This window comes from Phacochoerus africanus, chromosome 14 (genome assembly GCF_016906955.1).
Source record: "Phacochoerus africanus isolate WHEZ1 chromosome 14, ROS_Pafr_v1, whole genome shotgun sequence".
Classification (NCBI taxonomy): Eukaryota; Metazoa; Chordata; class Mammalia; order Artiodactyla; family Suidae; genus Phacochoerus; species Phacochoerus africanus.
The window spans coordinates 46,033,746-46,059,317 of record NC_062557.1 but is presented as its reverse complement, the minus strand read 5'-3'; the positions used below and the strand labels follow the sequence as shown (position 1 = coordinate 46,059,317).

Here is a 25,572-nt window from a genome sequence, read left to right as displayed (position 1 = left end):
AGGAACTCAATGAAGATTTTCAGTATTAAGTATATCTCAAATATTGGTTCTGGGAGTTCCCATCGTGGCTCAGTGGTTAACGAAACCAACTAGGAACCATGAGGTTGCGAGTTCGGTCCCTGGCCCTGCTCAATGGGTTAAGGATCCGGCATTGCCGTGAGCTGTGGTGTAGGTTGCAGACGCGGCTCAGATCCCAAGTTGCTGTGGCTCTGGCGTAGGCCGGTGGCTATGGCTCCGATTCGACCCCTAGCCTGGGAACCTCCATGTGCCGCGGGAGTGGCCCAAGAAATGGTAAAAAGACAAAAAAAAATATATTGGTTCTGGCATAAATTTACAGATAGTAGTTGCATGGATACTTATACTAAAAAATTATTCACTACTTACCTGAAATTCAAATTTAATGAGTGTCTGGAGTTCCCGTCGTGGTGCAGCCGAAATGAACCTGACTAGGAACCATGAGCTTGTGGGTTCAATCCCTGTCCTTGCTCAGGGGGTTAAGGATCTGGTGTTGCCGTGAGCTGCGGTGTAGGTCACAGATGCGGCTCGGATCTGGCGTTGCTGTAGCTGTGGCTTAGGCCGGAAGCTGTAGCTCTGATTAGACCCCTAACCTGGGAACCTCCATATGTCATGGGTGCAGCCCTAGACCAAAAAAAAAAAGACAAACAACAACAACAACAAAAACCCCTCAGTGGTATTCCCAGTAACCTGGCCAGATGACCCTGCTGGCCTGTGACCCTCCAGCCATTTGCTGAGTTGCCACCTCTGTCACATCGAGCCAGGTGACAGTAGATGCTCAGGCTGCAGCTTGACGGCCCTGGGGTGACAGTGGTCAGCAGTTAGCTGTGCCACCCCTCCGGTCCTTCCTCCTGCTTGTCTGTTTCCCTCCCTGTTCTTCACTCTCATTCAGCAGGGAGTGCTGTGAGGTCTCTGCATCCGCAGAGTCAGCTTCCCACAGGGTAGCCTGGTGTTCACATTCTCTTCCAGGGCAGAGCACACACTGGCACCTCTAATTTATCTCCCAGTGGGCATTCTCCCTGTCTTTACCCTCTTCCATCCTTCCCTTCTTTCCTGCCTTCCTTTCATGACTGTTTCTTGAGTACTCACCATGCACTAGGCACTGTGCTAAGTACTTACCCTTACCTGACGAAGCTTCTATCTTTATCCCATAGTCCATGGTTCTCAAAATGAGATCCTTAGACCCCTGGGAGCTTGTTAAAGATGAGATTCCTGGAGTTCCCGTTGTGGCTCAGTGGTGAACGAATCCGACTAGGAACCATGAGGTTGCAGGTTCGATCCCTGGCCTTGCTCAGTGGGTTAAGGATCTGGCGTTGCCGTGAGCTGTGGTGCAGGTCACAGATGCGGCTTGGATCTGCCACTGCTGCGGCTCTGGTGTAGGCTGGTGGCGACAGCTCCAATTGGACCCCTAGGCTGGGAACCTCCATGTGCTGTGGGTACGGCCCTAGAAAAGGCAAAAAGACAAAAAGACAAAAAAAAAAAGATGAGATTCCTGATGAAGGAAAGGTACTGGGAGACGCCCCAGGCGCTTCTTGTGCTCATATGAGTTGGAAGGCCCTGGTCGCCAGTTCTCGGCCCCTCCCCTTTCTTCTCCGTCCAGAAGCACGGGGCTTGGTGTGGAGCAGACCGTTTCTACCCCCAGGAGTTTCCAGACTGGAGGCTGCCTGTCTTCTCTCCCCCTGGGCCTGAGCTACTTGTGTAAGATGTGGAGTATTGAACTCTGTTAATACTCCAACCAGCCAAACTACTTCGGCTCAATGGTTAACTACTCAGCTTAACTACTTATGCCAAAACAGTTTCCTCTCCCTGTCCGTCCTAGGAAAGAGGAATGTTCCAGGAATGACTCATATGGTCTTGGACAAGTCACATCACTTCGTAGACTTCCAGAAGGGGTGCCACGATACCATTTTTTAATGAAAATGCACTCTACCTGGCCCATGACCATCCTCAACTTTTTCTGCTAGAATGTAAGACCCCTGAAGACCAGGAACCCATCTTTGTATCTCCCAGGGTACCCACTTAATGTTGTGGAGCTAAGGGAGCACCATTCATTTTATAATCATGGATCTGCAGAGTTATTAAAATAGTTCTCCGCAGATGGCAGTAGTGTGACTTCAGAAGCCAAGTCTTACTAATTCATGACAAAGATATCGTATTGGTTGGGGTGGGTCTGGCATCCCCAAGGCTTAGAGTACTCAGCACATAGGAGACACTTGATAAACACCTGATAAATACTTTCCCTCAGTTAAGAGATGCAAACTATTGTCTTTGGAATGGATAAGCCATGAGATCCTGCTGTCTAGCACTGGGAAGTATGTCTAGTCACTTACGATGGAGCATGATAATGTGAGAAAAAAGAATGTATACATGTATGTGTAACTGGGTCACTTTGTTGTACAGTAGAAAATTGGCAGAACACTGTAAACCAGCTATAATGGAAAAATAAGTCATTATAAAATTTAAAAAAATACTTTCCCTCAAAAATTTAGTTATGAAAATGTCAAACATACAGAATAATTGAAAGAATAGTACAGTGAATATCTATTGAGAGTCTAGACTCAGGAAATGATAACATTTTGCTATATTTGCCTTGTGTGTATGTGTTTTTTTGATGAATCATTTGAAAGTTATTTGTGATTGTCATGACACTTAACCCATAAATATTTCAGCAGGCATCTCTTAAGAACGAGGACATTCTTCTATATAACCATAATACCTTTAGCACACCTAAGAATAATTAACCCTTATTTCCTAATGGCATCTAATAACCAGCTGTAGAAGTTCATGTTGGTGCCCTACCCATACTTCCCTGGCCTGCCTAGAGGTCACCTACAAACAGTTCCCACATAGTCAGGGACTTCCTGAGTATCTGCCTGGACATTCGCAGCCAGACCAATAGGGTGCACTCTGCTTTCACAGCCAGGCTGGAAGTGCAGGGGAGTCAACACCCCAAAAGTGCCCCTTAACCAATGATGGAGAGAGCTGGTGGACAAAGACTCAAGCTTCCCTCCCCTGCATGAGCTGATTCTGAGGTATGTTCCACAGAGCTTGTCAAAGGGTCCACAGCGACAGCTGCCCACGGTTAACCTCTTCATTAACAAATCCTTTCTTTTGTTTTTTTTTTTTTGTCTTTGCTATTTCTTGGGCCGCTCCCTCGGCATATGGAGGTTCCCAGGCTAGGGGTCAAATCGGAGCCGTAGCCACCGGCCTACGCCAGAGCCACAGCAACGTGGGATCCAAGCCGCGTCTGCAACCTACACCACAGCTCACGGCAACGCTGGATCGTTAACCCACTGAGCAAGGGCAGGGACCGAACCCGCAACCTCATGGTTCCTAGTCAGATTCGTTAACCACTGCGCCACGACGGGAACTCCAACAAATCCTTTCTTAGTTTCCCTTCCCTGTCTCACTTCCTTACCATGCTTCCTGAGATTATCTTTAAATAAACTTACTTGCATGCAAAGTCTTATCTTCGGGGCTGCTTTGGAGGCACCCTCAACCAAGACATCAATCTTCTGCTAAGTTCATGTTAAAATAATAGTAAAACAGTGCCCTTAGACCCACACGGAAGCAAACCCAAAATTGGCTTAAAACGGCGCTTGCAACCCAGCCAAAAGGAAATGCTCTTAGTTATGATTCTTACTGGAACAATGCTAGAAGGAGGCTGTGCTTATTTATTATGCCCTGCCCACTCTATACGAGCAATAATAATAGCTACTGCTTCACTTTATTAAAGAGCTTACTGTGTGCCTGCTTCACATGCTTTATTTCATTTAATCTTCACAGTGACCTTGTAGGGAGGGCACTATTATTATTCCCATTATATTGATGAAGAACCTGAGGCCTACAGAAGTAAAATAACTTTATGAAGTCACAAAGCAGCAAGTCTCTTGTGTGCTAAATCAACATGTTAAAATGTCCAGATAAGGAATTCCTGTCGTAGCGCAGCAGAAACAAATCCGACTAGGAACCATGAGGTTGTGGGTTCAATCCCTGGCCTCGCTCAGCAGGTTAAGGATCCAGTGCTGCTGTGAGCTGTGGTGTAAGTCGCAGACATAGCTCTGATCTGGTGTTGCTGTGGCTGTGGCGTAGGCTGGCAGCTGCATGTCCAGTTGGACTCCTAGCCTGGGAACCTCCATATGCTGCAGGTGCAGCCCTAAACAAACAGACAAACAAACAAAAACAAAAATAAAACAAACAAAAAAAACAACAAAAAATGTACAGATAATATTCTTTTATTCTATTCTTGTATGAATGGGAACAATAGTACTTGCCAGATAAAACTCATGTTGCAACACCATAAACATATGCATTTTTAACCAATTAAAAAATGTTATCTTTAAATTGCTAATTCTTAAAAGTGTAAAGCAAGGATTTCCAGTCAAGTTAGAGCTTCAAAAGGATAAAGCTTTCCCCTGCTGTGCCTGGCTTGCTACAGCTTAATACACTAGGCTTGGGTTGCCAACGGTAAGTAGTATTTTTCCAGCATTACTTAAGTTGTGTGGAATCTTCCCATGTTTTGGCTGCTGTGAAAAAAATCGAACCTCTCCTTAGATTTGCCCCATCACGATTCCCAGGCTGTCAGGTTATCATGCACAGCCATCTAACTGGAACATGACAATGTTCAGTGAGATGTGCTACAAATTTTTGCACAAGGTCAGGCTTTCTTGGGACAATTACAACCCTGTTAGCAGGATCTGACCCCAGCTAGTAACTTAAATACACACAAAAACTTCGATCTTCTGAAGATGCCTTTCCCAATTACTGTCTTCTCCAAGAATCCACAAACAGAAACAGACTTTGAACCCAATGTATTTTATTTACTTGACTCTACTGTCATAAAGTGTTCAAATTCAAGTATTGTAATGATGGTAACAGGGAAAGGAGTCAGTTCCCAGAAGGAGAAACGACTGGCGAAGGAAGTCAGCTTTTCAGAGCTCAGCGGGTAAGGAGTTAGACTTTGTCTTGTATGGAAAGTAGAGAGCCATGAAAATTTAAAACAAGTCAAGTGAGAGAAATTCATTTTGAAAAGTTGCTGTCTTAATGGGGTGGAAGGGAAAGGGAGACGGCAATCTTCCTTCTTAATAGGGTAGAGGAGGTCGGCCAAGAAGCCCACGCTCCGTTTTTATTAAGCACCTACACAGAATGGATAGTACTTGAGAAGACTCTATTAATGAGCAAATTCTGAAATCATCACTGTTAACAATGCTGTGATAGAAATCTTGCTGGCAAAAATTTTAAATGGCAAAAGAATCAATATTAGTACTAATACCAACAGCACCTTATTGAAAGATTGATGCTCCGCAGGCTGGCCGGCCAGAAAAGGAGAGCCTGGCAGGAGTAAAACTTGCTCCTGTCAGGGCAGGCTTGGGATGTGGGGGAGCAGAGCCAGCCCCCCAGAGTCATAGGTATTTTCCAGCTCTTGAAGGTTAACATTCATGTTAAAGGGACAAACCTCTAATTTGCTAAGGTCTATGGAGTGGCCAGGGATGGGAAGGGATTAACAGCAGTTCCTTCCTTCTTGCTTTCCTAATTTCTTACTTTCTTTTTTTTGTTGTTGTTGTTGTTGTTGTTTTTGTCTTTTTGTCTTTTCAGGGCTGCACCCGCGGCACATGGAGGTTCCCAGGCTAGGGGTCCAATCGGAGCTATAGCCGCCAGCCTATGCCCCAGCCACAGCAACGCCAGATCCAAGTCGTGTCTGTGACCTATACCACAGCTCATGGCAACGCTGGATCCTTAACCCGTTGAGAGAGGCCAGGGATCAAACCGCAACCTTATCGTTCCTAGTCGGATTCATTAACCACTGAGCCACAACGGGAACTCCTCTTTCTTTTCTTTCTTTCTTTCTTTTTCTTTTTAGGGCTGCACCTATGTCATACGGATATTCTCAGGCTAGGGGTCAAATCGGAGCTACAGCTGTTCAGCTGCCAGCCTACACTACAGCCGCAGCAATGAGGGATCTGAGCCACGTCTGCAACCTACACCACCGCTCACAGCAACACCCGATCCTTAACCCATTGAGTGAGGCCAGGGATCAAACCCGAGTCCTCATAGATACTAGTCAGGTTGGTTTCTGCTGCATCACACCAGGGACTCCTTAACAGCAGTTTCTTAAAGGAAGATAATATTCACCTAGGCAGCAAGGTGGGTAAGAACATTGCCTTAGGAGCCCTGGGTTTGAACCCTGACCTTGACATTTACAGAGTATATAATCTGACCAAACCTTTAGCAATGACCTCAAGAAGGTTATTAGGGGCTTAACTGAGATGGCAATCACGTACGTAAGGTGCTCGGCACAGTGCCTACTGTTAGACAACACTCCACATGTGTTTTCCCTGCATATCGAGTATACTCTTGAAAGGAAGTAATAAATACATGTTCTTCCCAGATGGAAGTAGGAAATCTCTTTAGGAGAAGGATGGCAGCAGCAAAAGCACAGAAGGGAGAAAAGAGGCCTTTGCTATTTATTATTTTAGTTCTTTTTGGGTTAAGGGGAAGGAGCATTGTGAAGGGAAGAGGAGCGAAAGGAAAGAGAAAAGCAGAGATTAACATGGCTTAAGGGGGCTGTGGTGTAATTGAGCCTTTTCTACAGTACAAACCGGGAGTTCCAGTTGTGGCTCACCGCAAAAAACCCGACTGGTATCCATGAGGATGTGGGTTTGATCCCTGGCCTTGCTCAGTGGGTTAAAGGATCTGGTGTTGCTGTGAGCTGCGGTGTAGGTCACAGACGAGGCTTGGGATCTGGCGTTGCTATGACTGTGATATACATGGGCGGCTGCAACTCCGACTAGACCCCTAGCCTGGGAACTTCCACAGGCTAGGCTGGGGCCCCAAAAAGACAAAAACAAAAAGCAAAAAACTAAAGTACAAGCCATTTGAATCTATGGGATTTGGAACAGTCTCAAAAACTCTCTATTAGCAGAGAACAACTTTACAAAAATGACCCAAGAGAGGCTTTCAAGAAGAGAATTGTTCAGGAGTTCCCATGGAGGCTCAGCAGTAACAAACCCAACGAGGATCCTTAAGGACATAGGTCTGATCCCTGGCCTCGCTCAGTGGGTTAATGATCTGGTGTTGCTGTGAGCTGTGGTGTAGACCGGCAGCTGAGGCTCCGATTCGACCCCTAGCCTGGGAACTTCCATAAGCCTCAGGTGTGGCCCTGAACAGATTTAAAAAAAGAAAAAAAAGACAAGAATTGTTCAGTAGGGCTGTCTGAGAAGAAAGCAAGTTTCACTTCTCTTTCTGTTTAAATGACATTCTATCAACATCTCTAGGGAAGACTGGTTTCACCTTCTCTAGGGCTGCCCCCTAGCTGCCCCCTCTCTATTTCCTTGTGGTTTCCTTTTTTGCTGTCTTAATTTTAAAAAAAAATCCTTAATACTAGAAGTACTTTGAACTTCAAAGTCAGAACAGAATTGTTTAATTAAAAACTAGAAATAGTACCGTTATAACTGGGATGACTCATCTGGGACTTTATTTTAAATATATAATAGACAAGAGGAAGGTTCATAAACTTGGTGTAGATCAAAGTACAGAACCAACTACACTCTTTTTCCCCTGGCAGATCAGACTTAAATTCATTAAAGATGGCTTGGAAGACCAGCGGCCTAATGCAGATGTGCAGATTTCTTCTCTTAGTGATTTTATTTCTGCCACACGAGATGACAAGTAAGTTAATATTCTTTTTGGCCTCTTTTTAGATAGAGAATATTTCAGATGAAGAAATGACTGGGGGCATTGGGAAAATCCAAAATCCAAACTGGAATGACTACACAGTTGGTATGGCTAGGATACAGAAGTCTGTACTGATGCAGTCAAAAATTAAATGGAAAAATGTTTTTATGGTTCTAATATTATAGGACAGGGTGAAGTGTTTTGTTCTCTATAGAGCCACAGCCAGCATTTCCCAACATTTTAATGTATTTCAATACATAATCATACCTAAAATAAACCTCTGCTGTTTATTTGAACATACCACTCACGCAACAATCTTTTCTGTATTTGCCCTCTCCCCAGCCTGGAAATGGCTTTTTCCTTCCTGATTTAAAAAGCAATGCACAGTCACTGTAATATAAATTAGGAAATATATACAAGAATAAATAGAAGTAAAAAAATCCCCCCAATTCCCATCAAGAGTTTACTCAACATTTTGATGTATATTCTTCTAGGTTTTTAAAAAATCCTAGGCAGCAATCGGTATTTTCACCAGCAGTTCATGCTTTTCAAAGGAAAAGTTAATGTGTTTACAGAATACATTAAAAAATGTTCTATAGGGGGCAAGCTTGTGGCAGCTCAAGTCATTTTTTAGCTTTAGCTGCTAGCTTCTGAAGGAGGAAAGAAAAAACTGAAATTTGCAATACGATGAAAGGATTTCTAAAAATCAGAGGTAAAGATCAACTACTATAATCCTGATCATCCACCCACAATTTGTCTACCATACGAACCACAGATGTTTAAACATCTTCTAATTCTACTAATCTGCCAGTACAATATTTAAGCATCAGAAACATAAGACCAAATTTGTCCATAATCTTATCTAATAATCAGAAATGCTTTCAAATCAGCCCATGTGCATATTCAACTGTGATACACTTCCGGCAACCGCTGGAGACGCACTTCACATTCTGCCCCTTCGCCTGATATTACGTCTTGAGTATTTTTCCACTTTGCTCTGGTCCTTTCTTTCTCCTTTGTAAATCCCCACTCCCGCCCCCTTACTGTGCCATTTCTAACCCCTTGAAGTAAACAATTTAGGTCTGGTAACTATTTCTCCACTGTTTCCCCTATTTTTATCAATCATACTCAATACATAGGATTTTTTTCAGACTTTTCTATGTGTGTGTGTGTGTGTGTGTGTGTGTGTGTGTACATGGGATAATTCTGTACATTTTGTTTTCTAACCCAGTGGTTCTCAAACTTCACTGCACATTAGGATCACCTGGAGGCTTTTTACAACCCCAATGGCCAGGGTACACTGATATTAATTACGTCTGGGGATGGGAGCCAGGCATCAGTTCCTTTTGAGAGATCCCCAGGTGATTTCAATGTGCAGCAAAATTTGGTAACTATCATTTGAACCTTTCCCTTCTTAAAATGATACTTCATTACACATCTTTTTCTTTATAAAATCATATAGGGTAATATGACCTTTTTTTTCTTTTTTTATGGCCACACCCGAGGCATATGGAAGTTCCCAGGCTAGGGGTCAAATTGGAGCTGTAGCTGCCGGCCTACGCCACAGCCACAGCAACACCAGACCCAAGTCGCCTCTGTCACCTACACCACAGCTCACAGGAACGCCTGATCCCTAACCCACTGAGCAAGCCCAGGTATTGAAACTGCGTCCTCATGGGAACTAGTCAGATCCTTTTCTCCTGAACCACGATGAGAACTCCTCAACATGACCATCTTTAATTGTTGCAGAGTATTTCATTATACATAATTTATTCACCACTTCCCTAATTATGGCCATTTAAATTGCTCACTCTATCTTAATAGTTTCTTCCTGCACTCCCAGGTTCTGTTTTAACTGTGAATGGGAAAACTGAAAACTATATCCTGGACACTGGGCTTGGCTTTGAAGAGTCTCTGAAATGTGCTGTTCAAAACCACACCAGAGAGGAAGAACTTCTTTGGTACCGAGGAGAGGGGAGAGTGGATCTAAAATCAGGAAACAAAATCAATTCCAGCTCTGTCTGTGTCACTTCCATCAGTGAAAATGACAATGGCATCACCTTTACCTGCAAGCTGCAGAAGAATCCGTCGGTGTCCATCTCAGTGGTGCTGAATGTCACCTGTGAGTCGGGGAAAGAAACTGCTAGGCAGTCTGGGTTGTGTGTGCTACATTAAGTGGGAGATGAAATCTGGGTCTAAAGAATATGTGCATTTTGGAGTTCCTGTCGTGGCTCAGTGGTTAACGACTCCGACTAGGAACCATGTGGTTGCTGGTTCGATCCCTGGCCTCACTCAGTGGGTTAAGGATCTGGTGTTGCTGTGAGCTGTGGTATAGGCTGCAGATGCAGCTTGGATCTGGCATTGCTGTGGCTCTGGTGTAGGCCAGAAGCTACAGCTCCGATTGGACCCCTAGCCTGGGAACCTCCATATGCTTCAGGAGTGGCCCAAGAAATGGAAAAAAGACCAAAAAAAAAAAAAAAGAGTATGTGCATTTTAAAATTTGCTTGATATTGCAAATTGCCCTATTTATGACCCCACGACAATGCACAAGGGTGCCTATTTTTCCACACCCTCATGAGCCTAAATATCCTCAAACTTAGAATCTGCCAGCCCGGTTTGAAATTTTATTTTCATTTGCTAAATTAAGAATGAGGGTGTTCACCTTTTCATAAATGCATTAGCACTCTATGTCTTCTGTGAAATGCCTGTCCACGTCATTTACCCATTTTCTATTGGGTTATTTGCCTTTTTCTTATTGATTTGTATAAGAACTTTGTATATTAAGGAAATAAGCCTTTTGTCATTTTGAATTATAAGTATTCCTTCTATTTATTTTTGACATTTTAAAATATTTCTTTTTTGCCATACCAAAATTTTAAATATTTATGTATTTTAAATTACGAACCTTTTCTTTCATGGTTTCTAACTCTAGTGTTCTACTTAGAATCTTTTTTTTTTTTTTTTTTGCTATTTAGGGCCACACCCACGGCATATGTAAGTTCCCAGGCTAGAGGTTGAATTGGAGCTACAGCTGCCAACCTACGCCACAGCCACAGCAATGCAGGATCCTAGCTGCACCTGCGAACTATAGCTCACAGTAACATCAGATCCTTAATCCACTGAGCGAGGTCAGGGACTGAACCTGCATCCTCTTGGATCCTAGTCAGGTTGGTTAACTGCTGAGCTATGAAGGGAACTCCAACTTAGAATCTTTTAACATCACTTTAAAACCCTCAAAGATGAAGCTCTTTGATAGCTGGGTTTCAGGGACTATCTGGGGAACTATCTGGAGTTAGTGGTCCTTTGAATAATTCCTTATTTTTCTTTCTTTTTTATTAATGATTTTTATTTTTTAATGATTTTGACTGTATAATTCTATGGAAGTAATCATGTAGGTGGTTTGGGTGGAAAGCTGGTGCTACATGAGGGAGGTGTGGATGGTGTGGCAAGGGGTGATAAAGTGATAATATGGTGTGTGGGCTGGTAGAGAGAGCTCTGGACTTGGAACCCAGTAATAAAAAGTCAAGCCATTTGACCCTGCAAGCTCAGCAAACTTTTCTGTGAAAAATTGATGCCACTGCTCCCGAGCTAAAAGGGTGGAGAAAATGCCAAGTAATCCAGCTCTGGAATCTGCTGGCATCTTCAGCTTGAGTTTCCAGAGTGAATCATTTACATGTTCCTGGGCAAAGGAGCTTTGTTTTTTATTTTCTATGAATTGATAAAATGTGGTTTTTTAACAAGCTACCTCTTGGCTACTTTGATAGCATCCAGCCTACTGTCAGGGGACCTTGGAGGTTTTACGATCCTTATAAAATGATGAGGAAACTGAGGATCGGAATGAGGCCCTAATCACATCTGGAGCTGAGAACAGAACACAAATCCCCAGGCTCCTAATCTAGTGCTCTTCCCATTGTACCCTCTTAAGAGATACACGGTAAAAATGTCAATAATAGGATTCAGTGGCTCAAAGAAATAATTTTCAGTTTTCCAGTCTGAATCTTCCTTTAAAACTATCTTTATAACAACCTCCTAAATATTGTTGTTGAATGTATATTAAAAAAGCAACTGGTCAGTGATTCATAATGACAGTAGCTGACACAAACTCATCAATCAACGAAGCAAAATGAGGCCATAAAATGACAAGAATATCATGTACAAAACTGAGGAAGTATTATGTATTTCTGTTATAAATGGAAGAATGAGAACTAAATGGAAGCTTGATACACTATTTGGAGGAAGGCATAAAGGCATTTCTTACATACACTGTTGCTGAAAGTATAACCTGAGACCACCTCTTTTACAGTATCTATCAAAATTTAAAGTGCACCTACCCTATGACCCAATGTTTCTACTTTGGGATGTGAAGCTTGAAGGAATACATGCACACATGCATAAAGAGACATGTTCGGGGATGTTTACTGAAGCATTGTTTAGCATTTCAAAAACGAAAATAACCTGGAGTTCCCGCCATGGCTCAGTGGTTAATGAATCCGACTAAGAACCATGAGGTTGCAGGTTCGATCCCTGGCCTTGCTCACTGGGTTAAGGATCCGGATTGCCATGAGCTGTGGTGTAGGCTGCACATGTGGCTTGGATCTGGCATTGCTGTGGCTGTGGTGTAGGCCGGCGGCTGCAGCTCCGATTGGACCCCTAGCCTGGGAACCTCCAAGAAAAGGCAAAAAGACAAAAAACAATAATAATAATAATAACCTGATGCCCATCAGAATAGAATGATTAAAGAGTCAGATGTTACACTATAGCATTCTAAAAGCAATGAGCCATATCTCTGGTTCAACGTGAATATATCTCCAAAGCATGCAAGTTATTGAGAGAAAGAAGTCCTTTTAGGTAAATCCTTCTCATCTTCCTAGAACAATACAATACATTTCCTATGGGTACATCATATGTATTTTAAAAAACAATTTTAAAAAAAGAAGATCAATAAAGATTTACATCAAACTCATAGCACTGAGTATCTCTGGGGGAGTCAGGAAATGACCAGGATGGAGTCAAGGAGGACCTTTAGCTTTATCTAAAATGTACTAATATTTTGAAAAGGGAATACTCATGTATAGCATACTCGTATGCTTAAAAATTAATTTTAAATAGTTAAATTAAGAGGAACAACTAACAGGGCCTGCCCATAAGTGAAATTGGTATATTACGTTCTCTATTCTCATAGTTTCCTACATATCTGAATATCACATACTGTCCTTCTGGGATATGGATACAGAATTCAAGCACATTCCAAAGAGCAACAAAATGTCATTCTTCTAAGAGAGTTATTAATAGCACAGCCTACTCAGGGTCTAATTATTCAGTGTGCAGATTTTACAAGCTCCTTTTTTCCTCCTTCTATGCCTCTCTTTCCTACTACCCTCTTTTCATGCATTTTATTACTCTTCTGTACCTTGACCAAAAAAAAAAAAAAAAAAAGGCAAGGGGCATGGAGAAGAAGAAGAGAGTCCGCTCAACCATTTCTTTCCCTAGATGACGGAAAGCCCAGGGAGGAGTAAGGGTTGAAATTATATGCTGAAGATAAATGTGTTAGACAATCTGTGGGTCTACAGATGTCCTTATCATGGAGAAACTAAGGAGTGGCTCACAAAAGGGGATGAGAGGGACTCAAGGTCATGCTCATCTCTTATAGATGCCAGAGTTGCCAAGATTAGAGCGCCTTCTATGAGAAGGACATTATTTCTAGAGGATCACTGAGGAAATGCAAATATGCATTGGTAAATACGTGGTCAGAGCAAGTGCGGTTACATAAAATGCAAAAGCAGAGGGTATGAGACGCTCTCAAACACCACCACCACAATAATAATGGTAACTATTATTGCGCTAAATTCTTTACAGTCATTATGTCAATTAATCCTCACAGCAACTCCTGAGGTAGGTGTTATCCCACTTTTTTTTTGTCTTTTTTTTGTTGTTGTTGTTGTTATTGTTGTTGCTATTTCTTGGGCCGCTCCCGCGGCATATGGAGGTTCCCAGGCTAGGGGTTGAATCGGAGCTGTAGCCACCGGCCTACGCCAGAGCCACAGCAACGCGGGATCCGAGCCGCGTCTGCAACCTACACCACAGCTCACGGCAAAGCCGGATCGTTAACCCGCTGAGCAAGGGCAGGGACCGAACCTGCAACCTCATGGTTCCTAGTCGGATTCGTTAACCACTGCGCCACGACGGGAACTCCTGTTATCCCACTTTTTAGATGAGGAAACTGAGCAGTTACTCAGCAGTTAAGTAATTTGCTCAAGGTCACAGCAAGAGGTGGAGATGAAATTAGGGCTCATTGTAATGCCTGCTTTCTTAATATTATACTATTTCATCCAGCACCAGCACAGATTAGTTTATTATATTAGCTCTAAGAGGGCAAAGACTCAAGGTTTATATTCTTCGGTGTGTTACAAAATTGTCCACTTGATAAAGATTCATCATTATATACATTTGTTTCATGGTTTGTCTTCCCTACCACATTAAAAGTTTTCCATTAAGTTTGAAAACGGATATATGCTATTGACCATTGTATCCTGGGTTCCTAGCCAAGTGCTTGGCCTATAGTGGGTACTCCATAAATTGTCAAATGAATGAACGGCTACATGAGATAGATGGAAGGAAGATCTTGAACACTGACAATTAACTGCTGCTTATTTGCTAATTAAACCTAAATGCTTGAGTCCTGCAGTTCCCCCGCTCCTAAGTGGAAACGACCTCCAAACAGCTGAGGAAGGCAATGATGTGAAGTTGGTCTGCAATGTGAAATCCAACCCCCAGGCTCAAATGACATGGTACAAAGACGGGAGCATCTTGAATTTAGAGAAAGACCATCACCAGATCCAACAGACAAGTGAATATCTCCAACTGTCGATCACTAAAATCAAGAAATCTGACAATGGAACCTACAGCTGTACTGCAATTACATTGACAGAAAGGAAGACCAAGGACTTTCACCTCATTGTCAAAGGTACCTCTCTTGCTCATTTCATTATTTATTGAAATATAGCTGATTTACAATATTGTATTATTTTCAGGTGTAGAGCATAGCGATTTAATATTTCTATAGATTATACTCCCTCCCCCCCCCCATTTTTTTTTTTTTTTTGGAGATGGGTGTTCTGGTGTGGACTGGGAAGACAAATTCTAAAAGAACTGTAACACTAGATTATTACAGGAGTTCCCTTGTGGTGCAGTGGGTTAAGGATCTGGCATTGTCACTGTAGCAGCCCAGGTCACTGCTGTGGCATGGGTTTGATCCCTAGTCTGGGAAATCCCACAGGCCACAGACATGGCCCAAAAAAAGTTATTACAAAATAATGGCTATGTTTCCCTGCATTGTATAATATACCCTGTTGCTTATCTATTTTATACATAGTAGTTTGTATCTCATAATCCTATACCTATATATATTTTTTTTTTCCCCTGAGAAAGACCATCAGCTTGAAAGGACCTCTAGTTTTATTTTATTTTATTTGTTGTTGTTGTTGTTGTTGCTATTTCTTGGGCCGCTCCCTCGGCATATGGAGGTTCCCAGGCTAGGGGTCGAATCGGAGCTGCAGCCACCAGCCTACGCCAGAGCCACAGCAACGCGGGATCCGAGCCGCGTCTGCAACCTACACCACAGCTCACGGCAACGCCGGGTCCCCAACCCACTGAGCAAGGGCAGGGATCAAACCTGCAACCTCATGGTTCCTAGTCGGATTCGTTAACCACTGCGCCACGACGGGAACTCCCCTATACCCATATCTTGCCCATCCCTCCTTCCCTCTCCTCACTGGTATCCACTAGTTTTTTGTTTTTGTTTTTTTGTCTTTTCAGGGCCGCACCCATGGCATATGGAGGTTCCCAGGCTAGGGGTCTAATTGGAACTGCAGCCGCCGGCCTACACCACAGCCACAGCAACGCAGGATCTGAGCCACATCTGCGACCTACACCACTGCTCACAGCAATGCCGGATCCTTAACCCACTGAGCAAGGCCAGGGATCAAACCTGCAACCTCATGGTTCCTAGTCAGATTTGTTTCTGCTGTGCCACGACGAGAGCTATTCCACTAGTTTATCTGTTTCTGTCTTATTACATGCACGCATTTATTTTTTAATTTTTTTGGCCACCCTATGGCATATGGAGTTCCTGAGCCAAGGATTGGATCTGAGCCACCTTTGTGACCAACACCACAGCTGTGGCAATATCGCATCTTTTTTTTTTTTTTGTCTTTTTGCCGTTTCTAGGGCCACTACCGGCATATGGAGGTTCCCAGGCTAGGGGTCGAATCGGAGCTATAGCCGCTGGCCTACACCAGAGCCACAGCAACGCAGGATCCGAGCCGCGTCTGCCACCTACACCACAGCTCTCGGCAACGCCGGATCCTTAACCCATCGAGCAAGGCCAGGGATCGAACCCGCAACCTCATGGTTCCTAGTCGGATTCGTTAACCACTGCGCCACGACGGGAATTCCAATATCGAATCCTTTAACCACTGTGCCAGACAGGGGATCCAACCCGCGTCCTGACACTGCAGAAACACTACTGATCCACTGCATCACTCATTTATACCTTTTTATTCCACATATAAGTAAAAACATACAGTATTTGTCTTTCTCTATCAAATGGACAGAGAGCTCAATTCTCTCTAGGTCCACTCACCATTCACAAAGGTAACTCTTTTTAAGTGATACCTAGCACTGTGCAAAATTCAGACAAATGCTCAGTAAGCATTTTTTGTGACAATAAATGATGATGATGGTTATAATTAGTAGCTAGTATTTTTTTAGAAGAATTATCTCCATCCGAGGAATTCTAGTCCTTTATTTTGGGGGAATTACTCCCACTCTATATAGGATACTGCTTTTTGAGCAAAGGTCCTTTTCTAGAATCAAGGAGTAGAAAACAATTCTAGGTGGCTTTTGGGAGGAGTATTTCTATGAATTCTCCTAGGCAACAAAGTTTGTAGGAACTGGACTTTTGAGTCAACAGCCTAATGACGAACAGAAGAGAAGTCATAAACACATGGAGAAAAAAGATACTAACTAGATAAAAAATGGTTCTTAAAAATCACTCCTAACTCTGACATTGTAAACTATAGGCTAATCAGAAGATAGCATGGGGGAAAATGGGAGGAAAGTTTTCTTTTTCTTGGCTTCACCTTTCCTCCACTCAGGTTTATGACCTCTGCAATCATAAGAATAAATGAAGCTCCATGTTGTCTTTCCCTCATATTTCTCACTCACACAGAAACAGAAAGGCAAGATACCTGGTGTGACAGATGCAGAAAATGCTCGTGCATACATTTTCTGGTCTGCAGCCAGGATGCTAGAAGCTGCCAAACAAGCTAAGGCCCCTATATCTTGTCAGAATACCACTCACTTTGTCATTTGCCTCCCTGTGCCCACTCATTGCCTTTCTTGCCAATCCTCAGGAAGCCAATTGAATCCATTCCAGAATTGTTGGACAGGGCTCCTTATTGCGGTACCAAGAGAGTGGCTGGTGGGGAGGAAGAGCTGCTGCCAGTTGAATGCCCATCATGGTGACTATTGGCGTGTTCAGCAATTTGTCCTGCAGAGCAATGACTGTATGCTCAGGGGCTACGTGCTTTAAAAATCAAACCCACAAACTCTTGGCTAGGAAGAAATCATAATTGCTCTGTCACAGCTTGTGTGGCAAGCAGGATGCCAACCTGGCACATTGGCTTTCAGGTGGGCAGAATCCTGTTTGGGGTGGAGCTCTTCCAAACCAACAGCTTTTTCTGATTTCTTCTGCTTTATTACTTCCCTGGCTATTGGCCGCCTTAGGAGCACAAGCGCTCTGCTGCTGGGTTCAGGCTAAATGCCAGGTTTGCCTTGAGCTCTCCCAGCTTCCTAGCTCAGTGGGATAGTTTCTAAATGAGGCCATGCAAAACAGGAAGTGACATCATGGAACTTTTTTTTTTTTTCTTTTTTAGCCGCCCTGCAGCATATGGAGTTCCAGGCCAGGGATCAGATCCCAGCCTCAGTTGCAAGCTATACTGCAGTTGCTGCAATGCCAGATCCTTTAACTCACTATGCCAGGCCAGGGATCAAACCTACGTCTTGGCACGGCAGAGAAGCATGGATCTTTTCTTGAGGACAAGATTTTAGCTACATATTGGGATTATTTTACCATAATGAATATGGAGGGAGGGGAAACACCAGGTCTAATTATAAATAAGAGAGTAAAGGAGCTCCCACTGGGGGCACGGGTATTGGCGTAGTCAGTTCAATCCTCAGCTGGTACAGTGGGTTAAGGATCTGGAGTTGCCACAGCTATGGCTTATCAGGGAAGAATAATAAATAAATAAATAAATAAATAAATAAATAAATAAGAGAGTAAAGGAGAAAGATGCAGTTACACTTGCCAAACTCACTCTCATGAGTAACTTGGAACCCAAAGTGAGTCAGTGGGTGGGGCAGTTTATTTCAGTTTGTTTATGGAGTGAGAGCTGTCACAGGTGGCTTCATTATTCAGCTTGGTAAAAATATTCCAATATGTGACTGAATTCTGATTTTTCCCCTAATTATCCCACCTTCGCCTCCTCTTCATTTTGACATCTTCCCTTGGCATTGCAAGTAGAGGGGGTCCCCAGTAAGAGGCCCTTTGGTGCTGACTATCACAGAGTCAGGGCTTACAAGAAGTCCCACAGAGCAGAGTTTTTCCAGAGGGTTGATACACCCCATACCCTGATGAGAATAATTTGTAGCAACACCCAAAAGACAGCAAGAGTAAAGGATGTTAATCTACTTACTTCCTAAAATTATTCTAAGCAGGAACTAGAGACATAATGGAGAAAAAAAAAAAAGAAAAACAATTAAAAGGTAAGTGGTTAGGGTGTCAAAGAATTATAGGGAGATAAATCCTATTTCCTAATCTTGGGGCATATAGCATTTGGGCTTTGAAATTAAAAGTTTTCTCTTCTGCTTCTCCCTTCCTTTCATCCCTCATAGACCATCTCATGACTCTTTGGCCATTATAAAACTATCTCGATCTGTAGTTTCTCTGTTGTTTTAATGTCTGTCTCTCTCACTAGACTATAAGCTCTCCAGAATCAGGAAGCTTCCATGCCTGAGAACAGCACCTAACACACAGTAGTCATTTAGCAAAAATGTGTTGATTGCACTCAATCCACAAACTCAATTGTACGAAAACCCTATAAATTCCAAAAAATTTATCATATCCATGATTAGAGACCCTTTGCCTCCTGGGGTGGCATTAGAATCCAGGGGCTTAGAGTCTATTTATTTATTTATGCATTTATTTATTTACCTTTTTAGGGCTGCACCCAAGGCATATGGAGGTTCCCAGCCTAGGGGTCGAATTGGAGCTGTAGTCACCGGCCTACACCACAGCCACAGCAATGCGGGACCTGAACTGCATCTGTGACCTACACTGCAGCTCACTGCAATGCCGGATCCTTAACCCACTGAGCCAAGCCAGGGAATGAACCTGAGTCCTCATGGATGCTAGTCAGATTCATTTCCGCTGAGCCAGGGAACTCCTAGAGTCATTTAAATACTTTTGATGACCTTAAGAACTCTTACTTTTGAAAGTTTCATCCCACAGCATATCAAACATATTAAAATGAAGCACACCGGAGTTCCTGTTGTGGTGCAGCGGAAACAAATCTGACTAGGAACCATGAAGTTGCGGGTTTGATCCCTGGCCTTGCTCAGTGGGTTAACGATTCCCGGCGTTGCCGTGAGCTGTGGTATAGGTTGCAGACGCAGCTCAGATCCCGAGTTGCTGTGGCTCTGGTGTAGGCCGGTGGCTACAGCTCTGATGAGACCCCTAGCCTGGGAATCTCCATATGCCGTGGGTGCAGCCCTTAAAAAGAAAAAGATAAAATAAAGCACGTTAAGTATACTTTTTTGCTGTCAAATTTTTGAAAGAATATCTATAACTTGGATACATTTTGAATTTTATTATAAATAAGTTATTAATTTGGTTAATACGTTATAAACATTACTATCGTTATCATTTAACCGCTGGGTTATAGTTGACATAACCACTTAAACACATCAATTTTGATTAATTTTGCCACTTTTTATTTTGGAGCCGATACTTTTTTCAGGTCTCAAATATTTTCATAGGCTCTTGGAAAGCTGACAAGCACAGGCATTATACCTGTAGTATAAAATAGCTCTGCGCTTACCTGGTGTTCAGAAAACAAGGGAATGGGCTTTCATTTCTAGGTTGTCATGGTTGCTGCTGCTGTCTTCCTAGCCCAAGTTAGAAGCAGACCTTCTGTTCTTCCGTATCATTTAGACAGAGATGAAAATATTTACCAAGGTTGGGAAGACTGATGCTTAGAGTTCTACTTCCCTAAGGACACTCTGCAGCCACCCTGGGTTACGTCTTGTCACCTGCTTGGGGCACTACCACAGCAAAGCAAAAAGAGTCCCTCTGCTCCTGGGACCCACAGACCTCTCTCTCCTTGGTCTAGCAGTTTCCTCACCTTTTCTCTTCTTGCTCTCAAAACCTTCCTCCCTCTCTTTCTCACTCAGGGATTCCTCTCAATATCTTTTGGGCTTTTCAAAAGGCAGGAAAAACCATTGATTTCAGCCTACTTCTCCATTCTGCACAGCAAAAATTACAGATGAAGAAAGCACAAAATGCTCTGACTACCTGCTTTGGGGCAGTTATTCATATTACAATAAATTATCCTCCTACAGAGGAATGGATTCAAAACCTGTCTCTGCTATTAACTAGTTCTGTAATTTTGAACAAGTAAACTAATTTCTCAAAGCCCCTGGCTCTCACCTGTAAAGTGAGGATGATAATTTTTTTTTTTTTTGGTTTAGAGAATTTAATTAAGAGGATGAAAAATGGTAAGCACAAGGCACCATGGCTGAGACATAGAAGTACGTAAATTAGAAGCATATAAATGTTAGTTTCTCATTTCTTGTGTTTGTATTTCCAATAGATAAAGCTGTGACTATACCAACAGAACCCATTGTTGCTGCATGTATTGTGGTCTTTCTGACATTGTGCTTTGGACTACTTGCTCGAAGAAAAAGAATAATGAAGGTATCTAAGTATTCTAACCTAAAAGGTCATCTAAATAAGAAGTTCCTGGAGTTCCCGTCATGGCTCAGTGGTTAACGAATCCTACTAGGAACCATGAGGTTGCAGGTTCCATCCCTGGCCTTGCTCAGTGGGTTAAGGATCTGGCGTTGCTGTGAGCTGTGGTGTAGGCTGCAGATGCGGCTCGGATCACACATTGCTGTGGCTGTGGTGTAGGCCGGCAGCTACAGCTCCAATTAGACCCCTGGCCTGGGAACCTCCATATGCCGAGGGAGCGGCCCTAGAAAAGTCAAAAAGACAAAGTAAATGAAGAAAGAAAGAAAGAAAGAAGTTCCTGATGGTCTAGTGGTTAAGACATGGCATTTTCACCACTGCAGCCTGGATTCAATCCTTGGCCTGGGAACTGAGATCCCACATTAAGCCACTGCACACCACCACCACAATAAAAAAGTCATTTAAATAAAGGCAGAGAACTGGCTGTATAAATGACTATAGAGTTAGGAACCACAATCTAGTCTGTCTTCCATGAGATCTGAAATGGAAGTTGCTCGAGGGAATAAAAACTGCATTATTATGCGTACAGCTTTACAAAGAAGAGAAGTGAAAAATATGGACAAGACCTGAATGAAAATAACTGTGGTGTTAGAAATAGGGGCTGATTTTTCTCCCATTTAAATTTCTCTTTATTGTTGCTATGGTGCTTTTGGTACAATAAATAAATATAGAGAGGCACATCTGCTCTGGATTCAGAGACATGCATGAAAAAGATGGCTCTTGCTGCTCACCTCTTGAGTACAGCCATAGGCCCTGGTGGCAGCAGGCTGGAGTTTGAACTGTTGAATGGTTAACCTTGTTGGTTATTAGCATGGTGCAGAGTATCTGCATGCACTGGTTAATGCTATGTATCCGACTCCACCAGCTAATCTACTGCCAAAAGGTGGCAAATACGGCAGAAAGCCTCTATGAAAAGGCCAGGGTGGCCTAGGCTGAGTTCTTGGACCAGCCAGAGGCATTCTCTTTGAAACATACGGTAACTGGATATTATTCAGGTCAACAATATCTCCCAAGAAGAAATTCACCCCCCCCATTCCAATCCAAAGCAATTTTTTTCCTGCAAAAAAATAAATATTCAACTATCTAAGAATCCTAGAAGCATTTTGATCTAGGAATTACGTCTTCTCAGGAGAGGGAGGGTGTGGGAGGGATTGGGAGCTTGGGGTTATCAGATACAACTTAGAATAGATTTACAAGGAGATCCTGCTGAGTAGCATTGAGAACTATGTCTAGATACTCATACTGCAACAGAACAAAGGGTGGGGGAAAAAATGTATACATGTTAGGATAACTTGATCCCCATGCTGTACAGCAGGAAAAAAATAAAAAAATAATAATAATAATAAAAGAATTACATCTTCTCTCGGGAAAATAAAAATGATTAATGTGGTCAAAGAAATAAGACCAAGACCCAGTGGTGTCTATTTTTTTAGGTAGACAATTAACAGACATTTGAGTTTCTTGTCCCTTGAGCCACCCTGATGCCTTCAAAATCCATGAGCCTTAACAAAACAGGCAAACTCACTGCCCTTGTGTTTGCTTTTAGCTCTGCATAAAGGATAAAGCTCCTCAAAACGCAACAGCTCTGTAAGTACTCTGCACTGGGCCCATGAGTTTCCATAAGCAGATGGGTAGCAGTGGTATGCATCACAAAGCCCACCCCGGGCAAACTCCTCCTGAGATGGGAGGTGCTAGAAGGTGAAGTGGTTCAGAGAAGAATGGAGGGTGAAGAAGTCAGAGACAGACAGGTAAGGCTGGGTTGAAAGGCTGCTTAGAACTGAGAATACCTTTGGTCTTAAGCCTACTCTCTCTTTAAGCAATTTTGAGCCAATGCTTATGCAACTGCCTTTTATTGCCACACAACATAAATGTCTGAGAGGGCTTGCCCTGACGGAAGCCACCCTGTATGCTCCTTCACAACCAGGTCAGAAGCCACATGCCTCATCCTAAATACTGCCTTCTCTTTGGAGATTCCCTTTTTTTTTTTTTTTTTGTCTTTTTGACTTTTTTCTAGAGCAGCTCCTGAGGCATATGGAGGTTCCCAGGCTAGGGGTCCAATAGGAGCTACAGCTGCTGGCTTATGCCAGAGCCACAGCAACGCAGAATCCGAGCCATGTCTGCAACCTACACCTCAGCTCACAGCAACGCCGGATCCTTAACCCACTGAGCAAGGCCGGGGATGGAACCCGCAACCTCATGGTTCCCAGTCAGATTCATTAACCACTGAGCCACGACAGGAACTCTTTGGAGATTCTTTTAGTCTGTTGGCTCCAGCTTACATGAAGTGGGCAGTGGGTAAAAAGAACAGAGGCATTCTTTCGAAGAGCATGATTTTGTTTTGAACTTTTCTCCTTGGTGTCATGATGATCAGTATAATTAATTTCTCCATTCATTTCAGATGAGAAAGCTGAGATGCCATCTAATACGGCAGGAATTTTACATCAGGACCTCCCTGATTTATGTAGTCCCATCTGTATTTATTGCTATTATTAAATTCATTCCTGTCAAACTGTCAGAGGTTATGAAGAAGCAGTTCATTATGCACTTAGCAGTAGTTGCTATGACTAATTTGATATACTTGCAGAACACTTTCAGGAAGAAAGCTGTTAAGAATGAAAAGTAAGATTTTGTTAAGTCTTCTCCTTGAAGGATATGTTAATGAATTGAAATTTCTTCCAAAAATGTTGGTAACCATTTATATTTAGGGTGTATATTTTTCTAGGTAGGAGATTAACAGACATTTGGGTTTCACAAATCAATGCACTATCGGAAAAAAAAGGGGCGGGAGTCGGGGGGCAACATAGAGTGATCAATTTCTGAAGTTGCCAAGGGAGCACATAAGTAATATCAATTATATCTACCTTCACTGTCATTTCATAAAAGAAATGTTTCAGGACTAAAAAAGGAAGGCTATAATCTCAGAATATCTAAGATACTGTTTTAAATGGAAAAAAATCAGTATTATAAAAAAAAACCCTCAACATATGTCCTTATTTTTCTCATCTCATCATGGTTGACAGTCACAAACTTCATGAGCTTTATGTGGTGATGAAAATGAAAACAGCAGGGGACGGGGGCTGGCCAGAATGTTTGTTTCCAAGTGTCCTTTGCCCTTTTGGCATAGCCATTTGCATAGATCCAGATATATTATGAATCAGCCTGTACTCTTCTCATATACCTGAATTTAAAATTGCAACTCCTTTATAACGTATCACTGACTTTCCCCATTTTCGTTCTTTCTTCTTCTTCTTTTCCCATAAGAGCCTCTGCTTCACTTTCCCACACAACTGGGGTGGGTTATGGGGAGAGGAAGTCCTGGACAGAAGCATCTCTGATGTCTCTGCTGTGCTCTCATTCCATCTTAGAAAAAAAAAATTTTTTTTTCGTCTAATCTTGCAAGAGCTCAATGTGCCACAGCACACGTGAGCAACATAGAGAAGGAGAAAGGGGGAGGGAGGGAGGGAGGGGGAGAGAGGGAGAGAGGGGGAGAGAGGGAGAGAGGGGGAGAGAGGGAGATCTTCTGCCAGACAGGTGGTAAAAAGCCCCTTATTGGCTTAGAAGAAAAGAGAAGAAATGAGCAGAATGTATGAAATCTCAACGATCTGGTTGCTAAGAAGAACAGATACATCCTCCTGCTAGAGTCCTCTTTGCTTCCTTGGAAATATCAGCATGAAATGGAGAGAAAGGAGACCACTGAAGACTGTGGTTTACAGATTTCTCTGTCTTCTTGAAGGCCCCAGCAGGGTTTGGGGGGAAGACTTCAGATCACGTCCCTCATTCGGGACTTCTCCGACTGGAATTTGGAAGCCCTATAAAAATGCTGTAAGGATAAGATATGAGGATTGTGGAAATAGGAAAGGTTAGATAAATGAAGTAGGGAGTTCCTGTTGTGGCTCAGTGGTTAACGAACCTGACTAGGATCCATGAGGGGCTCGATCCCTGGTCTTGCTCAGTGGGTTGGGAATCTGGTGTTGCCATGAGCTGTGGTGTAGGTCACAGAAGCAGCTCAGATCTGGCATTGCTGTGGCTGTGGTGAAGGCTGGCAGCTACAGCTCTGATTCAACCCCTAGCCTGGAAACTTCTGTATGCTGTGGGTGTGGCCCTAAAAAAGACAAAAGACAAATAAATAAATAAGCAAATAAATAAAGACAATGAAGTAGAAGCCTAAGGACTATGAGGAAGAAATAGAGCTCAGGCAATGGTGAGTTGGGATAGTTTAAAATCAAAGAGGAAACAGAAGAATTTACATATCTAACTGGACTTGGAATCAAGTCAGGAGATCTGAGTTCCAGTCTTGGCTGTGTTACCTTGGGCAAGTCTTTTTCCCTCTCTTGGGTCTTTGGAAAATGAGGAGGTAGGATTAGGGATAAATTTCATCTTAGCTTGAAAATTCTATGATTCTCAAAAGATTCCCATATAGTTCAGTTAAATGCTGGAAGGAGTTGGCAAGAAAGACTGAATATGTAACACCTTTGCCCCACCTAGTAGAATTATGAATCAGCTTTGTACTAGGACATATAATAATCATGAGAATTACAAGTCGTCAAGAAAGAGTTTCTTCACCCTTATAAAATGCAGTGACCTTGTACATTAGCACAGACAGGAAACTTAACTAGTTTTAACAGAGTACAGCAACATTCCAAATGATCTTTGTCTTTCATTTTGCCTTACTGTTTTGAAAAAAACAAACAGTCTATATTAAAAACTACGTCTGTAATTTGAAATTAGAGGTTCAAGAATGAGGTCAGCATCACTCCACTTCTGACGACATAGGGAGAATTTATTTTGCTGAGTAAAGG

At 42.8% G+C, this 25,572-nt stretch overlaps 1 protein-coding gene across 1 annotated transcript; it reads left to right on the top strand.

Moving 5' to 3' along the window:
• Nucleotides 1–7,546: 7,546 nt before the first annotated feature.
• TMIGD1 (transmembrane and immunoglobulin domain containing 1) lies at nt 7,547–23,288 on the top strand. Its single transcript, XM_047758137.1, has 6 exons — nt 7,547–7,683; nt 9,533–9,811; nt 14,375–14,653; nt 20,619–20,722; nt 22,320–22,360; nt 23,172–23,288. The coding sequence occupies exons 1-6, from the start codon at nt 7,602–7,604 to the stop codon at nt 23,173–23,175; spliced, it is 789 nt and encodes a 262-aa protein (XP_047614093.1). The 5' UTR covers nt 7,547–7,601; the 3' UTR covers nt 23,176–23,288.
• The last annotated feature ends 2,284 nt before the right edge of the window (nt 23,289–25,572 follow it).

Excerpts from the sequence above, each read along its gene's own strand:
- TMIGD1 (XM_047758137.1), top strand. The coding sequence starts at position 7,602 with ATGGCTTGGAAGACCAGCGGCCTAATGCAGATGTGCAGATTTCTTCTC. Across the intron at positions 7,684-9,532 it reads TCTGCCACACGAGATGACAA|GTTCTGTTTTAACTGTGAAT; the intron begins GTAAGTTAATAT and ends CTGCACTCCCAG. Across the intron at positions 20,723-22,319 it reads GAAGAAAAAGAATAATGAAG|CTCTGCATAAAGGATAAAGC; the intron begins GTATCTAAGTAT and ends GTTTGCTTTTAG.